Source organism: Scleropages formosus, chromosome 20, assembly GCF_900964775.1.
Source record: "Scleropages formosus chromosome 20, fSclFor1.1, whole genome shotgun sequence".
NCBI lineage: Eukaryota > Metazoa > Chordata > Actinopteri > Osteoglossiformes > Osteoglossidae > Scleropages > Scleropages formosus.
The window spans coordinates 4,505,998-4,529,844 of record NC_041825.1 but is presented as its reverse complement, the minus strand read 5'-3'; the positions used below and the strand labels follow the sequence as shown (position 1 = coordinate 4,529,844).

The following is a 23,847-nucleotide window of genomic DNA, read 5'->3' as shown; positions in this document are numbered from 1 at the left end:
TGCCTCAGCAAGAGCAAGCACACGGAAGGATGGAGGACCCAGAGCGATCAGCCTACAGTTCATGTCATGCGTGGGCAGAGATGCTCTGTGGAGGGCTGCTAAGACTTTTCCTTCCTGAAGAGCCATAGCCTGCAGTTTAAGGATTTCTGTAAGGAAGATTGGGAGAAGAGGCGCCAGCTTTGGCCTGAGGTTCAGGCCCGGGCGGCGGGGAAGACAGCCTCCCCTGTACCTTACATCCAAGGAGAAGGCGAGATTGTTCTCGCAGGATGACTTTGTTGAGCTGTGTGGTTATTGTTGTTCTCTCAGGTGCCTTATTTAACTTTTTTGTTATTAGGCATAGATTATCTGCACTCTCTTGTTATGGTCCATAATTTTACATGGATCTATGCCATTTTCTAAAGTGCTGGACAACTTTGATTTAAGAAGCATGTTTTATGTTGTTGTCACTTAAGATAATATATCTTAGATTATTACTGAATTTTTCTAGAAGTCTCTTCACGTAACTTGAAATGTTCTGTGGTGCTATTCATTTAATTGACCTACTTATCTCATTTTATAGAGTATTACACTCAATATAGGTTAAAAGTTAGATTTATTTCCCCCCCCCCCCCCCACTATCTTTGTATATTCATGTTTTTTTTCGGTTGTGTATTGAGTGCCAGGGGGATGAGAGACAATGTGAAGCGTATGACCTTGTTTTTGTTTACCAGGCACTGGAAAACTGATTTTGTTGTTGTTTTTTTCTTTCCTCCCCCTGCCCCAGGAGACACACTATTGCTAGTGATGTTAATTTTTGGAAATCACAATGGGGTGGGGATATCTGGTCTTGCACTCTTGACTGTGATCTTCATGGTCATTTTATTTGTTTAGTTATCAAATGTAATAGTATCACTTGGATTGTGGTTAACATTTATGGATTTAACTCTAAAACTAAAAATGAACAATTACTTAATTTATTGGAGAGGAGATTTGTACACTGGCTGTCCAAATATCCAGAGGCTTATTTGTTAATAGGAGGAAACTTTAATGTTGTTTTGGATGAGACTAAGGATAGATGGCCCCCAGGTCAACCCTCACACTTAAAATCTGCTTTAAAACTTCTTATGGACAAATTTAATGTTACTGACATATGGAGGGAGAAATATGTAAATGATTATACACCCTGAGCAGCAGAGATGGCTCTAGACAGTCACGTATTGAATTTGTCTTGTTTCTAAAGCATTACGTAAGAATAGTGTTAGTTAATATTTTGACAGCACTGTTGACTGAACACAAAGCTGTCTTTATTAGTATCAGTTTTTTGCTGGAACATCTTACAGTAGAGGGGCTTCTTACTAGAAGCTGAACAACTCCCTGCTTAAAGATGAATATGTGAAGGTGAAGCTGAAGAGGCTGATCACTTATTACTGCGATAAAGCCCAGAGGGATGGTATGTTTAGTTGCAACTGGCAGCTTTTAAAGTTTAAAAATATGCAAATATTTAAGAAAATATGGCGGCTCTCTAGCCAAGTCTAGATGTGTTTTGGAGGAAAAGGTTATTTCAGAAATCACTAGCCTTCCTAGTTTACCGCCAGGGAGTGTATCGGAAGAGGAGAGGTTAAGGTTACTTGAGCTACATAGCAAATTAGATGACTTGTGCAGATGGAGCTTTCATAAGGTCTTGACAGAAGTAGGTGGGGCATGGGGAGCAAATGTCGGCATATTTCTTCAAGCTTGAGAAGTCACAAGCTAAACTGAACTCTGTCTTTCAGTTGAACCTTGAGGGAAGTGTTACCAATTGCTCAGAGGAAATTTCCAAGTTTTGTTATAACTATTACTCGACCCTGTACAAATCTAAATTTAATGATGATGACGACATGGCAGCCTTCTCTAACTATCTCAACACCCTGAATTGCGTTTGATAAGATGAAACACTAATGTGTGACTCTCCAGTTACTGTAGAGGAAATTGTGCATGCCATTAAATGCCTTAGAAAATTTAGTAAGCTCTTTCCTGAGTTAATAGCGCCCTTTTCGTTGAAGTTTATTCAGAGAGCATTGCTCGAGCTGCTCTTCCCGCTAGTATTACGCAAGGCGTAATCTGTTTAATTCCTAAGCCTAAAAAAGACTTGCTCTTTATTGACAATTGGAGACCAGTTAGTTTACTTAATGATGATTTTAAAGTTTTTGCCACTGTATTTGCCAGAAGATTTAAACAAGTGTTAGATTTGGTTATTGAGGAAAATCAGTCTGGGTTTATTAGTAACAGGCATATTTTCAATAATATAAGATTGGTCCTAGACCTCATTGATTATTCTGATTTTGTTGTAGATGATAGCTTTATATTGGTTTTGGATTTCTACAAGGCTTTTGATACTGTTGAGCACCCCTTTATTTTTTTCTGTTTACAAAGTTTTGGATTCAGGAGTTACTTTTGTAGCGCAATGAAAACCCTCTATGCAAATGGTAACAGCTCTGTGAAGTGAAGTCGTGGCACCACCCAAAGGTTCTCTCTCAAAAGAAGTATTAGGCAGGGGCGCCCAGTTTCTGTATACCTCTTCCTCTTTGTTGCTCAAGTCTTGTCATTTTATCAAGTTAAGTAGTCTGGAAGGTATTTCCATTGCAGAAAGAAGTATTATTATAAGTCAGTTGACGGACAATACTATATTCTTGAGAGATGTTTCACAGGTACAACCTGCTCTTGAGCTGAAGAGTTTTCTAAGGCTTCAGGTTTGTGCCTTAACCTTAAAAAGTGTGAGCTGCTTGCTTTGAAGGATTGTCCTGCAACATCAATTAGTGGCATCCCTGTTAAAGAGAGAATAAATTATTTAGGGATCCAGATAAGTAAGGATTCACTGGACAGAATCGCTGTATACTTCAATCTCATGATTGATAAGACAAAAAGCAAATTCAATCTTTGGTTGCAAGGGGACCTATCTTTAAAGGGGTGCATCATTCAGTTCAAGACAGAAGGTATTTCCAGGCTCACTTACGTTGTCTCTTCAGTAGATTTAGACAGCAAAACTGCTAGAACAATAGACCAGATGCTCTTCAATTTTCTGTGGAAAAACCGAATACAATGTGTCCGGAAGTCTGTTGTTGTCAACTCATGTAAGTATGGTGGGCTTGATTTTTTGGACTTTTACTACTTTGAATTTGATTCTTAAAATTAACTGGATGAAGCAATTTCTGAGAAATGATGCCTCCACCTGGAATTTCATTCCGAAATTTGTTTCTGACCAAATTGGTGGTCTCTCATTCCTTTTGGTGTGCAGTTATAATATAATGAAGTTACCGGTTAAGTTGTCAGCCTTTCACAGACAGGCGCTGTTTGCATGGAAATTAATTTACAAGCACAATTTTTCTCCACACCGGTATTATATTTGGAACAATGGTAAGATTTTGTATAAGGGTAGGAGTATCTTTTTGAGGAGTTGGTTCGACAGAAATATCTTTTCACTGGGCCAGTTGATGACCTCATGAGGAGTTACTATGAGTTACACTGAATTTGTGTCATATTTTGGGTTTCATGTCACAAAGAGTTTGGCCTGCTAATGAAGGCTGTTCCTAATGGCTCTGTTGCTCTACTTAAAGAGGTCTCCTACCCTGCTGCTGTTGCTATAGCGAATACAGATACTCCTTGTGGAAGGATCGGTTTTTCACGGTCTTTCAGAAATAATAACAGAGCTGTTTGTTCTTTGTTCTGGAATGAAGTTGCCACCTTTCCTTATGTTACTGCTTATTGGAATACCTTTGTTAACAATGTCCCATGGGAGAAAGTCTGGCTGCTGACTCATAAATACTTTGTAACAAACCAGGTTAAGGAAACCTCTTTCAAGATCATTCACAAATTCTACCCTGTAAAGCATTTTCTTAGAAGATTCAAGGATGGGATCGATGTAAACTGTTCTTTTGTAACTTGCACCCAGAGATGGTGCCTCATCTCTTTTGGCACTGTTGTTATACCAAAAAGCTATGGAGAGATGTCTCTAATTTTATTATTGATGAAATGTATAAGGGTTTTGCTGTGCACTATGAATATGTACTGTTTGGATTCTTTCACTTTGACAGAGTACAGAGAAACGGAAACATAGAAATATCATTAATTTATTGATCTTTTTACCCAAATATCATATACACAGGTTGAAATTTGCTAGTAAAATACCCGTATTCTGTTTTCCTTACAGAATTTAAGCAGTACATAAACACTATTGAGGACTGTAATAATAAAAAGGCCCTAAGACTGCTTTATTTAATATTTTTCAGATGTTGATGTAATGTCTAGTTATTGAAGTGTTTTGTAATTTTTTCTGTATTTTTTTTTATTTTGTTTGTTAATTTTCCCTGGATAGGTTCGATTGTTCTAAATTAATGTTCTTGTAGGGTGAGTGTTTTAATTGTTTAATGAAAGGTATTCCACACGCTGACGGCAACGTGCCGGCGACGTGTACACAAGCTGCTGTGACGTAGTGCACACACTGCCGGACACGATCCCAGTGACGTTGTACGCAGGCAGCTGGGTGTCAGCTGCGGCGACAGTGATGCGCTGCAGGAAGTGATGCAGGGAAAATTCTCATTAATATCCACTCAGTAGAGACGGAGAAAGAAGAAGGACAGGAAACGCGGTTTTACGGTTCGCAGCCCCGACAAAATCTCGGTATCGACAGGCAAGAACGGAGGAGTCTGAGAGCAGCTGGCCGAAGAAGAGCCCTGGTATTCCGGCTGCGACGGGCTGAGAGGGACGCTTTTCCGCGGGGTTGTGGCTGGCGTGTGAGCCGAGTGGGACCGACGATGAGTGTCCGCGCGGGCATGATCTAGAAGGTAGGAAGCGCGCCGCGAGCACACGTGACGTGACGGACGGACGGACGGATTGTCGAACTTAGTAAATCTCCGAAGCGCCCCCCGCCCCCAAGCGGGACACTTTTTTTTTTTTTTTTTTCTTTTTTTTAAATTATTTTGAAACTTTCTGTTGTTTCAACGTGGAGGAGGGGAGGAAGTGTCTTCAGCGCGCGGCGATGTGGCCGGGTGGCGCGTGCGCGCAGCCGCCGATACCGCCGTTAGCCGCCGAGCTAACAGTTCCAGTAACAGCGGCGAAACAAACGTGCGCAAAGAAAGTGTCTCGGCCGCCCGGTAAACGAGAAAGTGCGGCTGGGCGGGACTGCGCGCGTTCCGGGAGCGCGGCGGGCGGCGCGGACGCTGGAAAAAATCGGCTGCCGCATCCGACGACGTGTGTCTTTGCTTTGTGTGCGGGAGCCGAATAGAGACTATATAATTACTATATATAGTAGAATAGACTAGAGACACCGCGCCGGCGAAGAAAAGAAACAGAGATACATGATGATGATCTGTGGCAAAAATCATGTATCTCTTTTTCTTTTCTTCTCCACCGATTGAGGGACTGCAGCCTGGACATCAGTCTTTCTGCACGTTCGCGGGCTTGTTTCGCTCCCTAACGTAACTTTGCTGCCAGTCAGTGTGTGCTGTCCGGAACTGCTGCACTGGGTTCGAGTCCCACTTTTGCCCCTGAGCCGATACAGTAGTAGGAACACACCCTGCTCTAAAATGGGTGAGTCTTTTGAAAATGTGTTTTTACTTTTTTTTTTTTGTTTTAGATCATTAATATAAGCCACTCTGGACAAGGAGTCAGACTGAGGTTATGAACACACGATGGGTTTAATTCCCATCAGAACCGGATCATGAGTCTCTTCTCATATCTTTACTTTTACATTGTGTGAGACCGATCAGGCCTGAGACCCCCACCCCTTGTGAGAGAGTTACCCAGCTTTTCCTTTGCTGCCAGTAGGTTTCCGGTTCAAATCCCACTCCTACAACACTCGCCCAATTCGTACGGTAATACCTCGCTTCTGCGTACATTGAGAAATCTGTTTGTCAGACATTGTAAGTGAGCTTAGACACTTCTAAATACAAGGTGTTGATCCAGCTGCTGGTGTAGATTGGTTAGAGCTGCTTCTTTTGGACCCGAAGGTTGCGGGTTCGAATCCCACCTCCAGCTGTAGCACACTTGAGCAAGGTACTCTGAATTGCTCCAGTAAAATTACCCAGCTGCACAAATGGATAAATAACAGTAGGTAATTTAACACTGCGAGTCGCTTTGGAGAAAAGCGTGAGATAAATGAGTAAATATGAAATGATCCAGTGGAGGTTTGCCGTGAAGCGTGTGCCGTTTCGCTTCAACTGATGTTTGTCGGCAGATGACGAGACTCTGCGGCTGTGACTCGAAGGTTGCGCATCAGCGTCCCTTGAGAGCGTCTTGCCCGGACATGTCGGAATGCTGTGGGATCGGCACTTTCGCAACTCTTTCCCCATGGATTTACGTCACGTTTATTCATTCAACTGACACTTTTCTCCGAAGTGATTTACCTACAACTATTTACCCCATTTATACAGCTGGGTAATTTTTCCCAGAGCAACTTAGGGTAAGTACTTTGTTCAAGGGTACTACAGCTGGAGGTGGGATTTGAATCTGTGACATTTGAGTCCAAAGGTAGTGACTCTAACCACTACGCTCACAGTAATTTAAAGGCCTGTGCCAGAGCTGCATCCACTCGTCTGAGGATGCTTTTCACTTTTAAAACTACCGGATTGATTTAGTCCAGGTGGATTTTGTCAATTTTGCCTCCGGCTCTTTGCAATAAGATCATCTTGCGAAGCTAAATTGAGAAGGGCGGGGGGGGGGAGGTGTGCAGAGAGTCGTTTTTATTCAGCTGATGTCATTTTCCATGACGATTAAAGTGTAGCACAATGAACTTTGCAATGATTTATACTACGTTTACATGGGAAGGTATTCTTACTGCGTGAGTTCGCGGTGCGGATTCAGACGTGGAGACTAGAAACACGGGATGTGAAGGTTACATCTGTTTTTAAATTCAGCAAAACGCTGCTTTATTGTCCTCCATCACATTGATGTGTGTGTTTTTTTTTTTTTTTTTATGCGTATGTTTGTCCGCAGTGGTAGTAAACATAGAACTATAATCTAATATGTGGGCACAGCAGGTAGCATCGTGGTTCCAGTACTGCCTTTGGACCCAGAGGTTGCAGGTTCGATCCCCTTCTTAGGCTGCAGTACTCTTGAGCAAAGGACTTACCCTGAACTGCTCCAATAAAAAGTTACTCAGCTGAATAAATGGGTAAGTTTGTAACCTTAGTGCTTTTGCATAAAAGCGTCAGATTAATGAATAAATGTAAATAATCAGATGTACTAATCCCTGATTGTTACAGATCTAATAGAAGGTTTCAGAAGCACAGTGTAAGGACACCCAAACCCACACCCTTTCGCGGAGCCCGTGTGATTGCGCAACGTGGGCCCGAGCAGCGTTTTGTGGGATCCGGGAGAAGTGGAGCGAACGGCTGCCGCTGCGCATGGAGGGGGGGGGGGGAGTATCAGCAGACCGCTGAGGCTCGGAGCTCCCCAGGGAAGCGCTGTAATTAACCTGCCTCCTAAGGTGAAGTATGAGCAGAGGATCACGCTGCCCGAGAGCTGCACGCGAAACCCTGACATTTAAGCGACCGCGAAAGAAACGACGATGACGGCGAAGTGCCTTCCTTGCGTTCGTTTCTCATTTCACACCTAAAGTTACCCGTGTAGCGAAGTCTTCAAGACGCCCTCTTTGTGAAAATGCTGCGGCGCTAACGGTGCCCGTCTGATATAAGAAGGGCGTTGAAGGTTACGTTATTTTTGCCTAATGTTTCGTTTAGGTTTTGTTCCCATCCCCCCCCCCCCCGAGTCCACTGGAGGGATTGAGATCTGAAGCTGAACATCCATTCTTAGAAAGTATGGTTGTAAAAACTGCCTTCAACAGTGTTCAGCATCCTGAAGAGTCACTTGCTGGGCTGTTTGTGGGGGGGAAAAAATATATATATATATATATATATATATATATATATATATATATATATATATATATATATATATATATATATATATATATTTTTTTTTTTTTTCCTAGTTTGTTTCTGCAGAATTTACAGTGTTTGAACTGCATTAATGGGGGGTGTGGTGGCGCAGTGTGTTTGGCCAGGACTGGGGTTCGAGTCCTGCCTGGGGCGCCTTGTGACGGACTGGTGTCCCATCCTGGGTGTGTCCCTTCCCCCTCCAGCCTTGTCGCCTGTGTTGCTGGGTTAGGCTCTGGTTTGCTGCAACCCCCACTCGGGACAAGCGGCTTCAGTGTGTGTGTGTGTGTGTGTGTGTGTGTGTGTGTGTGTGTTCGTTCCATTGTCTGATTACATCGAACAGTAATACTAAAGTGAAACAGCCGACAGTTTATTTTTGTGACTCTTCCTCTTATTCATCTCTCCAGCTGTGTGATGTCAGAGCAGCCAGTTACAAACTTCTGTTTTTTTTTTTTTTTTTTTTGAGCAATAGTTTGTTACTTTGGTGTAATCCAAAATAATTTTTGTTTACATCTTTCCAAGTGTGGACTCAGAAATCCATACTGGTTAAACTGGACTTCTAGTGTTGAAACATGGGCAATGCTGCTATAGAGGTCCTGTTTTAAGAATGAAATAATGAGGAATTAAAAAAAAAAAAACTCCATCCAAGGTAAAATGAAGGTACTTGATCTCTCACTTAACAGGGACACTTTGTTCCCCGGACTAAAACATTTCACCTATCATTAATTTCCAAGCTAAATAAAAGGTATTTTGTAGAGAAAAATCACAGCACCAGTGTCCTTTTTGCTCTTTGTAACGATAGTATGATTTCTAGCTTGCGTGTTACTCTTATATTTTCATCCGTTCATCAATAACTGCCTGCAGTGGATTGAATCGTTATCTTTCAGCACAAAGTCTGACTTTTTCATTTGGATAATTTGCCTCCCAGATGTTTGCAGTGTTTAGAAATATCCAAGATAGTTCACAAGATGCTGTTCCCTGTGTTAAAATCTCTCCCCGTTGTCCCTCGGCCGTCACCGTTTGCGTAAATGCTGCCGAGAAAGAGCCGGGTTTTCGTAAATCTCAGACGGACGCGTTTTCGCAATGATTTAAATGTCCGAGTTGCTCGTTAACTCTTTGTATTTTATTTCTGTCAGGAGTCCTGCTGTAATACCGTTGCTCAAGATACTTACCCTGAATTACTCCAGTAAGAATAACCCTGCTATGTAATTGGGAGAACCACTCTTGGTAGCTTAACATCGTCAGTTGGAGACTTAGACGCTAATTTTTTTTCTTTTCGGAGGAAATTAAAATCAACTTATTTATTACAGGTATCCCACGCTTTTCGAAAGTTCGCTTCATGCCGCCTCGCTTTTACGAAAGACCTCCGCTAGTACCCGTTTTCGCTAACCGAACGAAATCCGAAGAGGATTTTCGCTTCTGCGAAAAAAGGTGAAAAACGAAAACGGCGTTCGGCGTTCGTTTTGCGGCGAGCCGTTATAGAGGGAAGCGGGCACCCCGAGCAGCGAGAGTGGCGCCACCAAGCTCCTTCCCCAGAAACTACACTCGGCATCAAGCCGCCGTTGCTTTGAACCGCGTTTGTGGGCATCTGTGCTTCATCTCGATTTATGTTTTGCATCCGTCGGCAAGATACGTCCTGTGGTATCAGAATAGCCTAAGAGAGCTCGTAAGGGTGTCGCACTTAGTGTAAAACTGGACCTAATTAAACATTTCGATGGTGGCGAACAAATATAAAATCCATCCATCTTCTTGCCCGCTTGTCCTTCTAGGGTCGCGGTGGCACTAGGGAGAGCAGGGTTGGGATGTACCTGTGCGTAGTTGTACTCTCTCTCGTGTCCTTGTTAGGGTCGCGCGATGAAGCGGCCGCAGGATGGGTACGAAAGCCTCGGCGCCGAATCGTGAACCCGGCGTAGGAAGAAGAGTCGTTATCCCACGCCGACGGAGCTGCTCTTCGCTATACGGTGTTCCGTTGTGTGAGCAAAGGGTGTTTTCTGTAGCGCTCAACTACACACGTGTTTTATTTCTCAGCCTGTGATTCATCATATTGCATACTCTCGTTTCCTCCTTGGGACCAAATATACACTTTTTGTAGGGTATATTATTGTGGCCGAGCTGAACGCACCCTCCTTCGAGTTTATGTGCCGTACGTGTCCCCCTCGTGTGGATGAGACATTTCCCAGAATTCCTTTCCTTTCCCTAACCGCCTCGGTGCGACTCGAAGTAAATGAGGTCCGTAGTCTGTGCACGCAGGTGACATGCTGCAGCAATTTAATCTGTATTTTTTTAAAGTCAGATCTCTAAACCACGTGTCTTGTTACAGACTCGGCGGTCCAGGGGTTTTGCGTTTCCCCACTTGCAGTTCAGCATCTGCGGTGAAATCCTGGTGCAGTTTGCTCATGGTTTATGAGCTCTGTGTCTCTTATGTCTTTGGAGGTCATATGGTCTCCGGCGCCGTGGTTTTGGTGGAGACTAACCGGCCGCCTGCCTTTGTTTCAAGGGGCGTTTTGCCATCACAATTTTTTTTCTTTTTTTTTTTTTTTTCTTTTTTTCTTTAAAAAAAACATGGGTTTGCCGGATGGGGAGGATCACAGCCGCGAAGCCTTTGTCCACTTGGTTTGAACACATGTGCAATTATCTTGCGTTTCTTTTCTTGAATAAGGCAAATGACACTGTGCGCCGAAGGCTGTGTTCATGTTTCCACCACACAACTTCACTTTGAAAGCGGCTGAAAAACGCGTGTACAGGAAGAGAAGCTGCTGCGTTTCTCCATCAGACACGTCGTGTTGTAGCTTTTCTCTTTCTTTCAGGCAGGTGGAATATGCGCGGCATCCCAGCTTTGCACGGGACGTCTGCGCACCGTAGCAGTCTAGCGTCCGGGTTGCTGCGGAGAACGCCATAAGAGCGGCCCTGGGAAAACGGGAAGGCTCCGGCATGTGGCGGTGGCAGGGTTGGAGGCACGTCAGGAGGGATTGGGCTCAGCGGTGTCAACTGGGATTATGGGATTAAGGCCCCCGGGCCTGTCGGCCGGTTCGACGAAGAGCCCGGGCCGGAGATACCAGCTCGCTGGCACTTTGAGAAAGGGGAGAGAAGCAAACATCCTCTGGAGATTCGAGGAAGCAGTTTTGTAAACTACACGTTAATCCAAGACATCCCAGCTCCTCTGCGTCGGTGTTTCCTCCTCTGTCTCCGAATTGGAGAAATGATCAAAATTTTTTTTTTTTTTTTAAATTATTGAATGTTATGTGAACGTGTGAAATGGTTAAAAAAATTTGCTGTAATTTGGATGTCTCGGAAATTGCGTGCGGCACCGCGTTCCGGAGATGGTGCGACGCGAGGCGACCGAATGCGGTGCCGAGGATCGATGTTCCGCCGAAACTCAAACCGTTGTGCTCGAAGCTCCTTTTTCTCCATTTCTGTGAGCTCCCGCTTCCCACCGCGTGGCTCCGTCGCATTCGCTCGTCCTTCCGCCTGTTTCTCACGCTTGGTTGTCCTTTTCCCGGTTGCATTATTTGCTCCGTTTACAGCCATTTGTTGGTTTAAGACGTGTGGCAGTCCTGCGATAACTCGGCACAGTTGTGCAAGTGAGTCGTCCCTCCTCTTTATTTTTCTTGGCGTTTACAGACCGGTCGAGCAGGAATCCACTTCCGCAGTTGCATACGTAACTACTGCGCCGTCACAGTACCTGTTACCGGGGTAAAATATGAATATTGCGTTGGACACAAGGTGTCCCTGGATGTACCTTTCCTCAACCGCTGGCCTGACCCACAGTCGCCTAGTAGAAAGCTCAAGACTCGGAGTACTTGGTGCTTCCGCTGAACCGTCGTTGCCTTGGCGCCTGGTGGGGATTGTCCTTCCCGGTGGGGGGGGGGGGTTGACTCACCTAATCCTGGGCTGAAAGTGGGCTGAGAATGAACCAGCAGGCCTCTAACTGGCTGACCTACCTCTGCTTTTGTTTCTATCACATTATTTCAGTCTGTGCTGGACTCTAAAACTGATCTAGATGATTCAAAATTTCATTTGAACAATTAACTTTGGGCTCATTTTTTATTGCAGGCTGGACAGTACAGAAATCACTGCTGGAGTGCTTGTCTGTTGTACAGAGAATATGCAGCAAACTTCAAAGTCACTGGAATGAGATTTTTACAGTAAAATTGGGATTTTTACTATAGGAATTTCTGTTAGGGAAACAAATCAACTTCACTGGTTAGATGCCAGTAAATGAACACATTGGATTTAACCATTTCGAGCATGTTCGGTTATTTTTTTAATCATCATTAGCTACGTTGAAGGAACCCTGTAGGTTATACTTTGTGTACCACAAATCAACAGGGAATACCGGCATCTGGCAGAATGCTGCTGTAGTACTCGGCCACAACAAGATATGTAATGGATGCATAATTTGATATCTCCTTTCATTTTTTTGTTTTTCATGAAAAAGTTAGAAATCACAGAAGTCAAGACTGAAGGTATTAAAGTGCGGTTTGAAGAAGGCTTGACCAGCAAATGGTAAAAAAACTAAACCGCAAAATGTGAAATTCATCCTCACCAAAAACAAGAAATTTTGAGAAGTATTATAGACCTCATAAAATTATGGGAACGATTTTATGCCCCTCGACCAACGATGGGGTTACATTCCGATAAATCATAAGTCGGAAAAGAATACAGTACCGCAGCTACCGAACATCATAGCCCAGCCTACCTTAAACGTGCTCAGAACACTTCCGATAGCCTACAGCTGGGCAAATTTAAGCAGGAGGCACACCTGGGCTTTTAGGAGACATGATGGGATGCGGAAACGCTAAATAAAATTAAAAAAAAAACGCTTTCAGCACAGTATCCCTTGTTCACGCTTGCGGTTGTTTACACTTGTTGGTGTGATCAATACAGAAACGGTGAGCGTGGTTGAGTGGATGCTGCAGCTCGCTGCCATCCCCCATCATCGGGAGAGAGCATCGTACCGCATGACGCAAGTGCGGGAACGGATCGAAGTGCAGAATTCGAAGTACGGATTCTACCAGATGCGTATCGCTATCGTACCATCGTAACGTCGATAAATCGTAAGTAGTGGAGCATCTGTACCTGAAAACTGAATGCCTCTCGATTCCTATAGAAATAATACTGAAGACACTGTTACAAAAAAAAAAAAAAAAAAAAACATCCTTCACCTCAAGTATGTTTTTGGTATCAGGTCCATCTTATATATACAGTGTTGAAGTACCTTGGTCAAGAGTATGGCAGGAGGTGCAGGGATTCAAGCCCACATCCTTTGACTGCAAGGCAGTGGCTGTAACGCAGTCCACAGCTGTGTCTTTGGCCATTTAGCAGGGAACTTTACCCCGAGTGCTTCACAGCTGTGAGAGATGGAAATCGAATCGACAACCTACGGGTGGGTTTCTTTAACCGCTCCATGACCAAATAGCCCTTAAGAAAACCTAGACAAGTAACGCTGTTCACGTAACTAAAAGATGGAAAAAGGTCAGTCGCTTGAGATGCTGAAGATCCAAGGAAAGGTTTTTAAAAAAAAAAAAAAACTCAAGGGTATGTCTTTCTTTTCCCCCCGAGTTGGATGTGTGGTTCATATACAGGGACATTGACATCCTTTGGCAGTTGAAGATAATATTTCAGAGGAATGGTTATTTATTAGATGGTGATTTTCCTCCAATCAATGTTGTATACTAAGGCTGCCTGCAGTTCTTTAACCGGTTACACAGCTGTGCTATTTTTACTGGAGTAACTGAGGGTAACTACCATGCCCTAGCCTACTGCAGCCAGTGCCGAGATGTGAACTGGGGCCCTTTACTTGGAAAGCAATGGGTAAAAAAAAAAAAAAAAAACACTGAACACTGTACTCCACCTGGTGCCTTCAGGTTGGATATGTTACACGTAACCAGGCACCGGGTTCCACTGGGGAGGTAGACAAACGATCGAGCTTCCCTATGAAATAAGCGAAAATGTTCTTGAACAAAAGCTACATTGAACATTAAATTCCTATAAATGGCACATTTGCACAATTGGTGCTCAAAGACTTGCTGATACTGTTCATGTGACCACCGGCGGGTCCGTTCTGGACTCACAGTTTGAACCCTTCTGGTTACGAGAGTAATTTAACCGTTGCACCAAAACCAAGATGTAAGAGTTCGTTCGTTCGTTCATTTGCCCGACGTTGGGCCGTTCTGAGTCGTGCGGTCCTCTCGCATGGCACTAACGAAGGGTTCTCTCTCTTTCAGTGCCATCCATGTGATGCTGGGACCGGTGAGGTCGCCGATGGTTCCTTGTTCTTCATAACCGTTGCGTTTCAAGAAACGGCTGTAAGTACCGTGTCGTTTATGTTATGTTGGCACACGTGAGAACCGAGAGGCGGAATCGTACCTCCAGCAGCACTGCCTGTCACAGTAACGCACTCCTGAATGGGGCAGCCGGTAGCATTTGGACTCAAAGGTCGCAGGCTCAAACCCCACCTCCAGCTCTAGTACCCTTGAGTAAGGTACTTAATCTAAATGGCTCCAATAACGTTACCCATGAGTATAAATGGGTAAATAGTTGTAAGCAGTTTAATAGTGTAAATTGCTGTGGAAAAAGCATTAGATGTAAATCGTAAAGTTACTTGAATTATTACTTTTTTTTCCCTTTTTCCCAGTTGTGGCAATTTTGACCACTTTCTGGCATTGAGAGAATGGTTTCCGCCAAGGGAAAGTGTTTTTTTCCCGGGGGGTAAGTGTACTGTTGCTGCTTTAACGCTCAGTTTGCGTTGTGAAAGCACCTTCGTCGTACCCAAGTCTTCATCCCACCTTTTCTCCTGGTCATATCTCTCAGTGTATGGAAACATGAGTGAAATTATGTCTGTAACTCATCTTTTGTGAGTTGGTCTACGAAGCAGCCAGTTGTCATGTGTTGCGGTGTTATTTTTTGGGTTTTTGTTTGTCTGGCATCACAACCCCACTCCCTGGTATAATTTAATAAATGCACAATCCGGTGTACTTTATGCCTGTAACATTTTTGTGGTGCGGTTCAGACCAGAGTAATTACAGGCTGTTATAGGTTCTGCTGCATCACTCTTGGGTGAACTCCAGGGAAGTGGCTGTGAGTGAGAAGATGGCGTTTAGCCTCACATTACAAGGCAGAAGATTCTGGAAGCAGAGGTTTGAGGAACCCGGTCAGGAGATACAGGGTATCCCTTTGAGATTCGACGGTCGTATTTTCACATACTCAACTTTGAAGGTGACAAAACAATGCCTGTAGTTTATTTCACTCGTATAAATGTGGAATTTTCCAAAACTAATTAGAAACATTGTTTTACAGTGACTGACCAAACGGTTTTCTTGCATACCGATGAACAGTTTACCATTATCGGGCGATACTGGGTGGTTGCTTTTGCTTTCCCACTTTTAAGTGAGTCACTGGCGCCATGGTAACGATGAGGCGTAACGGCCGACTCGCCCCAGGACCCGGGATCTCCCGTTGACGCCTTTCCCTAATGCGCCAGGTCTCGGCTTTGCCCTTCTTTCCCGCGGAAGTCTCCGGGCCCAAGCGTTGCCGACACGGGGCTTTGTCCGTGCTCCGGGCGCGTTCTCGGCCGCGCCAAATCCCTTGATCCTTTGTCCCGGTCGAAGGCCGAGAGGAGCGGCTCAGAAGGAGGGAGGAGATGTGTTCACGTGGGGACAAAGTTGAACGTTTCTACCACAAGCCCTCAAGCCTTCACCATGAGTCAGTCGCTGGGTCGTTGGCAAAAAACTAGGGGCGCGAGTCCGAGTCCGCGACGGCTGCCGCTTTCCGAATCTTCGGTCAGCATTTTAGTATTTATAATGCGGAACTGCGGGAATGCATTCTGTGAGGGCTTTTGTATTTGTGTGTGAAATCCGGTCTAAAATGTTTTCAGTGTATTAGAAAACGATGCATTTTCTCCAAAATTGTGGGTCTCCCCTCATAATCTTGCTACTTCGGTTTTCCTCCACTTCTTGCATCAAGTTGAAGACTGGTTACGGCCAACAGTTGTTCCAAGGATCTTCATCCTGATACCTGCAATTCATTCATAATAAATACAAATTATTAAATGTGTTGTGAAAACACACGTGGCTCTTCTCGGTAACTGGCCGTTAAAGCCCCAATAATACAACGTAACAGAAATTTCATTGTCGTTTTTTGGGTTTTCCATTCAGTTCTGTTAGATGAAACATACTTTTGACATTAGATTGCACTATATGTCAGTTTTTACAAAAACATTTGAAATTTTTGAAATTAGCAAAATTTTTGCGAATTTTGCTACCAGGTTCCAAGCACCGAATATTTCGATGCATTTTAAGAACCGATGCTTTCTAGAATGTTCACGTGCCTTCTAGAATCTTCCAATGGCTGCAAAGAACCAAACTAAAGCTGAAACTCTAGAAGAATTGGTGGTATTTTTGTAATCGGTCAACTTTAACTAATGGTAATCAACACAAAAATCGACATAGCTAAGAGCTTCGAAAAATATTGTTGCGTTGTGTAATTTGTGGTTTCTCCGTGTCGCTTGTCCTCCTGATCTCGTAGCCTTAACGAGAGCGGTAGAACGTTGTAAATTGCTTCCTGGGGGAACGGAACGGGCGCCGCAGGAGGCCTCACGGGTGACTTCCTGTTGCTGTGTCTGGGGACGCAAATGGCCGTTGTGTCATCAGTTAAAGGCTTTCAACTCTTCTTAACCCCTCTTTGTCGTACAGCGCTCCTAGCGTTCCCGCAGCGTTTTCATTCCCTCGTCATTCCTACAGAATCAGTCGCTGAGGTTCGGTGCAATTTTCTTTCGGTTTTGCCGAAGCCATTTGCTGTCGCGACCTGGCGATTACCTCATCATGCAGTGAAGTAAGGAGCGCTGGGGTATAAATTGGGGCCTGAAGACCGATATCGGAGCTGTGCCGTGACCTAGGGATATGATGGAACTGATCAAAAATCCGCATCCGTCGAATGCAAATTTAAACTTTATAAATCCGTACGGATGCGGTTTTTAATTGAAAATGGAAAGAATAATTTTCATGAATCCGCATACACATATCAATTAAAAGATGAAAAGAAATACTTATTTAGCCCCAACTTTACGCACAGAAGTAATTTTCCTTTTCAGCAGTTCAAAAAAACTTTGGTTTATTCTCTCTTGTTAATATTGATTTAATTAATTATATTCTTACTAACATTAATAATCATGCATTTATATCGGTATTTCCACTTAGCTGGAAACAAGGTCCATATATATGTGAATTTACACAAACCGTCTTAGGCTACGCGAAACACCACAGTGACACACACGGTGTGCAAAGTGTTACAAAGTAGGAATAATCCATGTCACCGTGCAACTGATATGCGAACATACAAGTAAGTCATTGAGTAGTGATTTGCATATGAAGGTGTATAGCGGTGCTCATGTAGTACTGTACCCTATCCTACTGTACAATCACTATCAGTCTCTCTCAAGTGAACCTAAACTTGCGCAGCGCAAATACGTAGAAAATTAAGCTTATAATGAGCTGTGTTACTTTGAATAGTTTTTCACATAAAATTCGCATTCGCTGAAAAAAGCGCCGATAAAATTAGACGGATTTCAGATGAAAAAAGTTAGACGTCGGACAACATTCGAACCTCGTCACATCTCCGGTGCGGTCCTCCCTGGGCGTCCGGCCACCTCTGCGCCTACTAATGACCCGTTGGGTCGCTATTCCTCTGGTGAACCGGACCTCCTCGAGATCGGCTGCTGGCCGTTACCGCGTTTTGCACTCCTCTGCGGTGGCGTAGTGGATACGGTTGTCCCTTCCATACAAAGGCCCAGGTTCAAATCCCACCTCCTGCTGTAGTATCCGTGGAGCAAAGTACTTACCTTGAATCACCCCTGTAAAATTACCCAGTGTGTGTAAATGGGTAAATCAGCGTAAGTAGCTTAACGCGATCCGTTACTTGGCGGGAAACCTCTGCTAAATAAATGTAAATGTAAGGCTGATCCACGGACCCCAAAGAACCCCCTTTGCATCTAGTGAGGTGTGTCCCCTCCCCTTTGTAATTTCAGAGCTAAGGATTCTGTGAATTCATGTGATTTATCTGTGGTTAAAAAGGAACGGTAATCAATCTGTAAATAATGGGCATAAATAGGGGAAAATACGAGCAGCGAAGATGTCACTTGCAGTTTGGTGCCTGATATCAGCGTGACCTGCGAACTAAATTTCGGTCACTTGTGTGCTTTATATTTGACGTTAATTCATTGGATGCTTTTCGGCGTAGCGACACGCGACTCGCGGAGCGAAGCGACTGTGTATTTCGCCGACACAAGGGATCTGGGTGCAGAGGCGGGATTCTTGACTCCTGAACGAGTAGCTGCGCGCAGAGCTCTTTCCTTCGTTGAAAGAGTGTGTTTACGGAGCACTCGGGAGATCGGGGGGAGCGGGAAGGAAAGAAACCCTTCTTGAGCGTTGCGTGAGATTCGGCGGTTCTGAGCGAGAGGAGGAGATCGAACCGGCGGGCGGGCGGAGGAGCGCGACCGTCCGGCTCCAGCGTAACGAGTGAGGCACCATAGGTATCGGGAGGCACGGCACCGCTTTGCAGCGTGCTCATCGTTCATCTCTTATCCCGGTGATGGGGACAGTAGGGCGAGGCCGTGTCCGGCGCGTGTCCCGGCCCGTCCCCTTCCCGAGCTCACGGTGTGCGCCCGTCTCCTGTTCCCCGGCAGGGCCTGATGGCATGTTGAGGCGCGCGGCCGGGCCAGAGAGAGGGTATCGCGGCGGAGTCGGCCGGGCCTGACGGAGACATGGGCCAGTGCGTCACCAAGTGCAAGAACCCGTCGTCGTCGCTCGGCAGCAAAAGTGGAGAGAAGGAGCCCGGATGCAAGTCGCATCACAAGAAAGGGGCCCCCTGCAAAGAGGAGCCCGGGCCCATGTGCGGGAAGGGCTCCGGCGACCCGGTGGCCAACGGCACCAAGACCGTGGAGGTGACGGCGGAGACGGCAGCGCCCCCGGCCCCCTCGGGGGAGACGTGCGAGGAGGAGGCGTCGGCGGGCGACGGCGAGGAGCTCTCCCTGGCGCGCATCGAGGAACTCTTCGGCCGCTACAAAGATGAGAAGGACGACGCCATCCTGGAGGAGGGCATGGAGAGCTTCTGCAGCGACCTGAACGTGGACCCGGCCGAGTTCCGCGTTCTGCTGCTCGCCTGGAAGTTCCAGGCTGCCACCATGTGCAAGTTCACACGGTAAGGGGGGGAGGAGGTCCTCGTCACCCAGCGCCATTACTACTTAGTTTAGGGACTTCCACGCGCGCTCGATACGGCACACGAGCACGCGTGCTGTCGGTGTAAAAGGCGGTCTCTTACTTCCGTGGTTGACGCGGTCAAAAAAAGTGTGATGCTGCTTTAAACTAGATGAATGATTTTCATAGTACTTGTACAGTGCCGCTGGAAAGTGTGCGAAGCCCTTGTTTTACCCTTAGTTTTACCACGAAATGGTTATTTAATGCTCATCGGTGTCCCTCATGTGACGTAATAGGTGCGTAATGACCGATCCCATATGTTGACTGTAGTAGAAACACACAAGTAGTGTAAAGGTGCAAAAATAAGTGAAGCCAGAGTGTCACTGGTTACACCAAGTAGGTAAGGAGAATCAGGGGTGTAAATCACGGTCATTTATTCACTGAAGATTTAGGTTTTATAATTGATTCTGGTGTTTTACACAAGAGCAATGAGCAGCCCTGTAGGGCTCACACACTCGTTTATGGAGCGCTCCAACAGCCTTGAGGCCCGTGTTCTGAGACGGGCTCTGGACCACCTCTATCCAGACCGGGACAAGCGCTTAATGACTAGTGAGCATTTTCATAGTCGCGGTGCGATCTCGAAGCGGATCGCAGTGCGTGCTAATACTTTGTCTCGGACCGTGAGCAAACTGGTCGAAAAGCTCGATGAGAAAAAGCGTCTCCAACATCCGCTGGTCTCGGTGTCTCGGAGTGCGTAGCCTAACACGGCGGTGCGTTTTGCACTTCCTCGCTGCGGTAAGAGGCCTGCGGTCGGCGGCCGACCTTGTCGCGTCGCCATTCGACGGCGATCGGTTCGAAAAGCGGTTTGCGATGTTTATTCTCAATCGATCCGCCCACCGGGGAGGGATCGTTCGCGGTTTCCCAGAGATCCCCTGCGCCTTGTTGCCGTGGCTCAAGCGGAGCAATTAGAACATTTGGAGCCTTGAGAAAACGGCGCGATTTGCAGACACGATCCTTCCGCCGCGTTCTGCGACTCCCGGTTTGTTTTCTCCCCCGAACGTCGCCGGGTCATTTCACAGCCCCTTCCCTCCAATGTCGCAGAGGCCCTCTGGTTATTCGGCACGTGCGAACGTGCGGGGGGCGATAAAACGGATCGCCGGCTCGGATCTTGCCGCCTCAGCCTCGGACAAATGGAGATGCGGCGAAGGCTGTACGGAGCCCGCAGGGCGGTCACGATGACACCGAAAACCTCTTCCTCTGACAACCCCGCAGTGTGACAGATATGTACATTTATTCACCGAGCTAACGCTTCTCTCCAAAGCGAGCTACACTATTAAGGTACCTACTATTTACCCGTTTATACGGCTGGGTAATTCTCCTGGAGCAACGTAGGGTAAGTACCTTGCTCAAGGGTACTGCAGCCAGAGGTGGGATTCCGACCTACGTCTTTTTGGTCCAAAGGCAGCAGCTCTAACCACTACTCTACCAGCTGTCCCACGGTGTTTGTTTTCCAGCTCGCTGGCCCCCAGAACCTCAGAGCTGTACGCCCCAGAAGGGTATTTTAAAGTACGACATTAGCAGGTGGTTGCGGACTGTTTGCGTTGGGGTTCGAGGGTAGATGCAGATGAGCGTAGGTGATTTCCGAGGCGGGAAATGCGTTCAGGGGAAACGTTCGGGGGAAGAGCTTCGAGTCCTCGCCGCCCTCGTTCGGTCCAAGTCCCGTTCGAGTCGAGGCGCGAGAGCGGTGAAACGAGCTCGACGTGTGACTTTGACGAGCGCCGGCGGTGGCGCGCGTCCCACGTCGCGCGTTTGACGCCTTCCCGCACGTAGCTCGTCGCGGACATCTGCCGCCTGGTTCCCCGCGGGCGACGGTTCCACGCGTCTGCGGGAAAGGGCTTCGTTCGCCGCAGAAAGAGCGTCGCTCTTCTCCCATCGGCATCTCTGTCTCTCTTTGACCCCTGCAGGAAGGAGTTCGTGGAGGGCTGCAAGGCCATCAAGGCGGACAGCCTGGACAGCATCTGCGCGCGCTTCCCTTGCATGCTGCTGGAGGCCCAGGCCGAGGAGAAGTTCAAGGACCTGTACCGCTTCACCTTTCAGTTCGGCCTGGACTCCGAAGAGGGGCAGCGCTCGCTGTACCGCGACATCGCCATCGCCCTCTGGCGCCTGGTCTTCACGCAGCACACGCCGGCCATCTTGGAGTGCTGGCTGGACTTCCTGAGCGAGAACCCGTCCGGGGTGAAGGGCATCTCGCGGGACACGTGGAACATGTTCCTCAACTTTACTCAGGTGATCGGGCCCGACCTCAGCAACTACAGCGAGGACGAGGCCTGGCCCAGCCTCTTCGACACCTTCGTGGAGTGGGAGATGGAGCGCAGGAATAGGGCACGGGAGGAGGAGGAACGGAGGTGTGCCGATGACTTGAGGCCAGAGGACGAGGACGGGGAACGAGGCGGCGGGATGGGCCCCTGAGCGGTTCGACCGGGCGCCCTCGCTAAACTGCGCATATGTGAAACCGTTGGAAACTCGTTGGAAATTGTTACCATTTCTACTTTAAATATTTTTTTTTAAGAGGTTGACGTCGGTGGGCAATTTTTCTTCTGTACCCTAATTTGCCTTGTTTTATGAAAGGGCTCCGGAATACTGTATATTGCCGTATGACAGTTTTATTTAAATTATTGCTTCTTTGTTTTTCGTTTGTTTCTTTGTTTCGTTCTGGTTAAATTTTAATGACGCCCACGTGCTAGAATACGACCACGAGAAACTGGCTACGAAGTAACCCAGCAATGCGGTCAACCACATTTCTCCAAAGCCGATACCTTAAGTGTTACGAATTTCAATAAGGTCTCATTTAATCGCACGGGGAAGGCGGTGAGCAGCTCAACCGTCCTTTCAATTTACACCCTTTTACTTAACATCAGTTCCATCTTTACACCGTGCAGTGATTTCTTACAAATGAAAGTGTTAATCCGGTGGACCACGAAATGACGTTCCGTTATTCATTTTGTCAATGTTCTTATTGACTTTTGCACCATTTACAAAAAAAAAAAAAAAAAAAAACTGGCACAGTATTTTTGCCTGAAATGAGAATGTGGCAAAATCGATACAAGCAGATAAACTGTGATATTTGCTCTAATCGAGGGTAACGCTGTCCTCCCGGTGCAGGACGCTGAAGCCTTCTGAAAATGCTGTATTTCGAGGTCCTGGGGACCGGAGCTCCACACACTGGCTGTACACAGGCGATCCTTCGACTCGCACAGTCCCTCTGCCCGCGCGCACACACACACGCGCGTTCTTACACTTGCTGTACGCCGTTCGTGTAAGAATGCGTCCCCAAGTGGCCCGAGCTGCCCCAACGTACCCGAGCGGAAACCGCGACCCGAAAGACGAGTGAGGAGATGTGATTTTTTTTTTTACAACGAGAGATAAGCTCACTGTAGGCCTTCTAGGGAAAACGTACAGAACTCCGTAGGCCAGTTCCTCCAAATGTTTACCCTCCTAAATGCCACAGTTTTACAGCTAGGTTTTGAGGACCTGTTTGTTTCGGTTAAATAAAAAAAAACGTACAATGAGGTCTTTATATGTTGACTATTTAAGGCCTGATAAGACCACATGTGCAATGGTTCTACAGCTTGAGTTGTGATTTTACTGTTGAATGGTTTGATGTTTTATTAATGACTTACCTAGACAATTAAAAAAAAAAAAAAATGAAAGTCATTGGTATCCAGATCCTTTCTTGTGCCAGATGTAAGAGTAGCGATTCCGCCTCTTTACCACATGTGGATCATGTTATTAATGCACATCAGCGGTTCCCGCACTGATATCGACCCAGAGATGATCCTGCTGCACTGAAAATACAACAATGGGCCCTTTCTGGTCTTTCTGGCAGTTCTCCTGGTGAGTGTGGGTAGATGTGTGCATGTTTTTTTTTTTTTTTTTTTTTTTTTAAAGAAAAAAAGTGTACAGTTTTAACATGGAGTTAATTTATTTTTGTTTATGTGACACTTTTCTCCAAAGGGACTTATAATGTTAATCTACCTACAGTTATTTGCCTATTTATACAGCTGGGTAATTTTACTGGAGCAATTTAGGGTAAACGGGGGCACGGTGGCCTATGGGCTTTGCCTGGTCCTCTTCTCCTGCGAGTCTGGGGTTCGAGTCCCACTTCTGGTGCCTTGTGACGGACTGGCGTCCCGTCCTGGGTGTGTCTCCTCCCCTTCCAGCCTTACTCCCTGTGATGCCGGGTTAGGCTCTGGCTCGCCATGACCCCGCTTGAGACAAGCAGCTTGTGTGTGTGTGTGTGTGTGTGTGTGTGTGTGTGTGTGTGTGTGTGTGTGTGTATTTAGGGTAAGGGTACTACAGTGGAAGATGGGATTCGAACCTGTGACCCTTTGGGTCCACCCAGGGGTAGCGGCTCTAAGCACTATGCTACCAGCCACCGTAATTAGTGACGTGGACAGGCCCTAGCCCTGAGGATGGCGTCCGTGTGCGGAGTGGGGAAGGTGGTCCTCGAACCCACACGAAATGACTCGTTGGGTCACACAGCAGGGTTCAGTGGGAGACCGTGTGACGCATAAATGTTTCGTACGAATCGCCCTGCCACCGCCAGCTCGTAGAACCCAGGAAAGAACCCTAATGCGATGCGACACGTTGGCCTTGCCCACGTTCGTGGGGAATGAGGCCACCGGGGTGACTGACACCCGATCTTTCCACGTAGGAGGCGTGCCCGACGATAGACGAGTCTTCTGATTGGTCAATGTGTAATCACG

General features: G+C 46.4%; 1 protein-coding gene across 2 annotated transcripts; it reads left to right on the top strand.

Annotated features, from left to right (window-relative positions):
* The first annotated feature begins 4,370 nt into the window (after positions 1–4,370).
* dcun1d3 (defective in cullin neddylation 1 domain containing 3) lies at positions 4,371–22,775 on the top strand. Of its 2 annotated transcripts, XM_029246756.1 has the most exons (4): positions 4,448–4,799; positions 14,117–14,197; positions 18,571–19,085; positions 21,046–22,774. In XM_029246756.1, the coding sequence occupies exons 3-4, from the start codon at positions 18,649–18,651 to the stop codon at positions 21,548–21,550; spliced, it is 942 nt and encodes a 313-aa protein (XP_029102589.1). In that variant the 5' UTR covers positions 4,448–4,799; positions 14,117–14,197; positions 18,571–18,648; the 3' UTR covers positions 21,551–22,774. The 2 variants fall into 2 exon arrangements, with proteins under 2 accessions (XP_029102590.1, XP_029102589.1); XM_029246757.1 differs by lacking the exon at positions 14,117–14,197 and having other exon boundaries at positions 4,371–4,799; positions 21,046–22,775.
* Positions 22,776–23,847: the final 1,072 nt, after the last annotated feature.